The 5,533-nt window shown below is 35.1% G+C and overlaps 1 protein-coding gene across 1 annotated transcript in view; it reads right to left on the bottom strand.

Annotated features, from left to right (window-relative positions):
- Positions 1-354: 354 nt before the first annotated feature.
- Positions 355-5,533, bottom strand: part of TCF24 (transcription factor 24) — an 8,659-nt gene continuing 3,480 nt past the window's right edge. The window contains exon 2 of the mRNA XM_012663153.1: positions 355-683. Coding sequence (XP_012518607.1) covers positions 570-683 — 114 coding nt within the window. The 3' untranslated portion in view covers positions 355-569. The remainder of the gene's footprint in view (positions 684-5,533) is intronic.

The following is a 5,533-nucleotide window of genomic DNA, read 5'->3' as shown; positions in this document are numbered from 1 at the left end:
TTTCTAACAGGGAAGAATAACTAGTGATAGTAGTTACTGCATCTTTATATTACTACAACAGTCTTTTCACACATATTCAACTAAACTGAACAAATGATCTAGCACCTTCCAACTGAAATGACTTCTTAGACCAACTATAAGTACAATCTGGTTTTCACAAAAATGGAATACTGGTGTATTATAAACACAGATTTTATCTTTTTAAACTAGGAAGATTATACCAATAGATATCACCTTTTTGGTTTTTAATGGATACACTACAGAAAATGTGTATATTCTTTGGATATACAAACGATTGTTTGCTTTCAAATGTCTTTTTCTTTTTTCTGATAGTTTCTCTTGCACTATATAGTAGTGACTCTCTCACACTGAATAGATAAGCTGTGTGTTTAAGACCGATTATTTCATTCCATGTTTATATTAGACAGACAAATCTAATATCCAACTATGCATTCATATGTAAACTTTCAGAAATGATATTTGTTAGGTCTGATATAATAAATATGGAATTATTTCATAGTATTCAAAACAATAGCCCCCACTGTTACCAGCTCCTACTATGGGAGAGCCTAAGGTTGTGAATCTGTTGGACCGTTGTCATGATTTGCTTTTTCTCCGGAGACAGAATGCTTCAGAAACTGACCAGTAGCACCGATGTATAATCTTGATCGCATGGGCCATTTCTGAAAAAGAATATTTATTTTGTTATAATGCTGATGAGAAAAATAAATGAAAAATGTGAAAAATATTTAAACAAGAATTCAAAGGTTAGTAACTATGATATATATAGCATAGTCTGTAATGTGAAAGAGTCCAAATAGCCCCATGCAAATGCAATATTACGTAGCTAATAACAATTATAATTATGAAGTATAAGGAACATGAAAAATGTTTTATTAATGTTAACAGTAAAAAGCAAAAGTATTCCCAGACTTTGACTATAACTATAGAAAAAATATGTGTGCATGTAGACAAGAATTGCAAGAAATCATGGAGAATGAATATAGTTGAAGTATAGAAAAATATATCTACCCATAACGTTTTAATTTCAAACTAAACCTAAAACAAAATTAAGCCTAAAACTAGATCTCTGGTTTTAAAGATATTTTTAAAAGTTCCACGTGGTAAGTATTATGTGTCTACACTTGTCAAAGAACCACAGTGGCTGGGTGCGGTAGTGCATGCACGTAATTCCAGCATCTTGGGAGGCTGAGGCAGGAGGATTACTTGAGGCCAGGAGTTTAAGACCAGCCTGGGCAACATAGCAACCCCATCTCTACAAAAAATTAAAAAATTAGCTGAGTATGGTGGCGCATGCCTGTATTCTCAGCTACTCTGGAGGCTGAGGCAGGAGGATCGGTTGAGCTGAGGAGTTGGAGGTTGAGCGAGCTACGAAGGTGCTACTGTACTCCAGCCTGGGTGACAGAACAAAACCCTGTCTCTAAAAAAAAAAAAAAGAAAGAAAGAAAAAGAAAAAGAAGAAGAAGAAGAACCATGATAAAAAGTGACTAATTCTACCATTGAAATGTTTTCTCTAGCTAGAAGTAATACCTGGAAGTTCTAAATATTAGAATATTTGGTGTTATGTAGATAGAACGTTCAGATTAAATGTCTGGATGTATTGGTGTAATACAGCTCTAACCTTTTGGTAATAATCATGTTTGAATTACTGATCATGATTTTTCTGAATTCATCTTTGTGATGGAAAACCTCCCTCTCAAACAATATAATTTATTGCCAGACAGGCATAATGATGAAAAAACACATGAGTAGTACATTTCTTTCTTTCTTTATTTTTCCTTTTTACTTTTCTCCTGAAGAATTTTAGCCTACAGAGTAGTACTTTTAGAATGGAACTCTTTTTAGGGGGAGGGAATCATATAATCAGTTAAGTTCTGAGGTCCTTGGAATACTAATCAGAGAAATACCATCTTTTTTGATACAAAGATAGAGTAAAAAAGGTACAACTCCCAAACAGGTCAGCAATGTGGTCCCACACTCTGCAGAGAGCAAATGCTGCCACAGTCAGGCCACCTATCTTCATCAGTGAACACGCACGGGCAGGCTGCTGGTTACATAGCACCATGAAATGTTTTTAAATGCTTGGCAAATAATCCTCAGTGATCAAACAGAAGTACAATTATTAATATGCTCTGGGTTCTCAACCCAAGCTGCATATTAAAGTCACCCATGCAGGGGTGGGGAACCTGTGGCCTTCTGATTTCAAGACTGTTCTTTTTTAAGCACCAAAGGAGGCAAGAAAAACATCCTTTTCTGCCACATTCCTTTTACTAAAAGGATTTGTTAGGTAAAATTCGGAGTCAGTCAAAAGGCCACATGCAAGGATTCAGAAGGCCACATGTGGCCCCAAGGCCGCAGGTTCCCCACCCCGAGTGCAGCTGGAATATAAGCTCTCATTGTAATTCTGAGCACAGTTATTTTCACCTAATCTGGGATTCCAAAGGTAAAACACAGCCATAAAGAATAAGCGGGCATGTGATATTAACCGGAAAGTTTCCATTCTGTGACGACCAACAGAAGTTCTATTTTTTATGTCTCCAGATGTGACAAGTGAGTTTGCACCTATGTAGTTCAGATCATTTAAGAGCCCTAAATTCAGATTATTCTGGCCAGTAATCTATACTTTAAATATAGATAAAAGATAACATTTATGTTACTTGGAATTTAAAATGGTCCGCTCCTATATAGTCTTCCTATGAATAACCTTGTACCTTATGTTTGATACAGTAATACGACTGATGCTATGCTACTTTTTGCAAATCCATTTCAATTTTTTAAATAACACGTGTATTCTTGTACATTTTAGGTGTATCACTGTCACTGGCTCTGTCCTTGGGATCTTCCAAAGGCTGCTTAGCTGAGGTGTTTAGAAGCTAGCCTGAGGTTCATCTGATAGGTCAGCACCTGGCATTGTTATATCAGATTAAAGTCCTGCATTATACCAAAGACCCTACTGCTGTAGTGTTAGGGACTGTTTGTGTCTCCTTCAAAATATATATGTTGAAGCCCTAACCTCCAAGGTGATGGGATTTGGAAATGGGACCTTTGGGAGGTAATTAGGGTTAGATTAGGTCATGAGGGACTAGTGGCCTCTTAAGAAAAGGAAGAGATCTCTTTCTCTCTCTTTCACTGTCTCTCTCCTCCTCCCTGGTGTACATGCACCAGAGATGAGAGGCCATGTGAGAACACAGCATGACGAAGGCCATCTAAAGCCAGCAAGAGAACCCTTGCCAGGAACTGAACCCTGCTGGCACCTTGATCTTGGACTTTCCAGCCTCCAGACTGTGAGAAAATGTCAGGACCTAACATTGTCATATCAGATTAATACATATTGTGAAGAGTGTAGGGCAGACTAAAACATGTAGTGAATAGGGTATGGTGGCAGAAATCATCAATTTCAAGCGCTGGATTTTTGGCAATATTATATACTGGTGCTTCTCGACCTTTTAAACTCCTGCCCCATTTTCATAAGCATACAAATCTCATGCTCAAATCTCAAATATAATTCGACAATTATGTGACAATTATAAAATTAAAATCAAATAAAGCCAAAATACCACGGAATGCTTGCCTGGTGGTTCTCATATGTGCTACCCAGGCCCCACTGTGTTGAGAATTGCTCTGAATCATTCAACCAAGTGTGGAGACAAATGAAAGCATCTGTTTCTTTCATCTTTGCTGGGATATAAATAATTAATGAAGCAAACCTAAAAATGTATATGTGGATTTTTGCCTCATTTTTCATGGATTTTATAAAATAATAAAACTTTCCTTTGTAAGAACTTTGTGTCCTTGATTTTCAAAAGGCTTGTAATGATTTTAATCAACTTATTGTAGACACATAAACAGTTTTAAGAATCAGGAATTAAAATGAAAATAGAATATTGGTTAGGTTCCATGTCACCATGTCAGCCAGTTGACTGAGTCACATTTCACTTTTCAATGGTTTGTTTTAGCATTGTGTAGATTAGCACAAACCTTAGCTCTACTTTCCCTAGTAAGGTATATTTAAAACCATGTACTGTAGTTTCACTGAGCTTAGAAAAATCTAGCAAACTCACCATTAACCAGAGCTGAACCTGAAACTGAAGACCTTAAAAATGCACTCTTGGTTTAAATAAATGACCCCAAAATAACAAAACTTTGGGTTTATTTTTTAAATTATTGTTTACCTATATTATAAACAATGACGCTTAAGGGGTATGGCAATTAATAAAGTCATATGTGCTTTCCTGCCAATGTAAAGATCTGAAATATGCTCCTGTTCTCTTGGAGATTCATTGCCCTTAGGGTGACTGGTGCTGACTGAAATTGCCAGTACCCCAAAGGGATAAAAACTGCTATCTTAGGCTATGCCCCAGGATCCCAGTCTCTTAAACCTTTCTGTTTCATTTGAGATACTCTTAAAGTAAATCCTCAGCAGTGGTAACAATACTGATAATAAGGACTGATGATTCAAAATCAGAGCTTTGAATTAATTGTTAAAATATCTTTGATAATCAAAGTAAGACTATCATCAGAGTAACACTATGTTGTAAGGCAGAAGAATAAAGTCATTTCAGAACACCTTTTACTAAGGGATACAATCCTTTATTATAATAAGACTTTAGTTACCCCCAAAGTACAAATAATGAGAATATTTTTCTTTGTTTTGCATTAATCCAAGATAGGCTTAACATTTAAATATTTTGCTATTATCTTAAAATAATGTGTTAACAGGCAGTTTCAACTATGTATATAAAATCTCTTCCCTCTGATCCTCCAAAACACATGATTATAGTTCTTTTATGATAAATGTAACATTCTCCCTTACAGTACTGTTATTTGTACTTTTGTTTTCATCTCTATAATATGTTCATTTAGGAGAGGGACTGAGTCTTACTCATAATTGTATTCACTCTCCTAAAACAGTGCTTTGAACGTAGTAGGAATTCAATAAATGTTTGATTTTAAAACTTGTTTTAGTCACTTGTTCAACCATCAATTTCTTTTTAAGACATAACCTTTGGCCTTGTATCATTATCTCTAGAGATGTCTTTTAAAATAAAAGTGAATCAAGTGCAAAAAAACAGCTTGCTATGTTTATTGTTACATGAAAATGATGCTTGTAACATTATTCAAAAAAGCACTATAAAAAACTAAGGGGAAAAACAACTCTTGATATCTCATTCTGAATTATATCTCTCACGAAAGAAGCATTTAACAGTTTCTCTTTGTACTAAAATATACTTATGTTAAAATAAACTTTCTTAGAGTATATGGCAAATGTCAAGTCAAAAGAAACCTAACATTAATGGTATATTTGAATAGCAAGCTAATGCACACTGTAAGACCCCTTAATTAGTAATGAGTGACTTGTGTGCTGAGATTATGCTAAAAAAGTCATGAATAGGATGGGGTCTACCATAATTATAAATATAACATTTATGTTACTTGGAATTTAAAATGGTCCGCTCCTATATAGTCTTCCTATGAATAACCTTGTACCTTATGTTTGATACAGTAATACGAC

This window comes from Propithecus coquereli, unplaced genomic scaffold (genome assembly GCF_000956105.1).
Source record: "Propithecus coquereli isolate 6110/MARCELLA unplaced genomic scaffold, Pcoq_1.0 Scaffold8, whole genome shotgun sequence".
NCBI lineage: Eukaryota > Metazoa > Chordata > Mammalia > Primates > Indriidae > Propithecus > Propithecus coquereli.
This window is presented reverse-complemented; position numbering and strand designations above follow the sequence as displayed.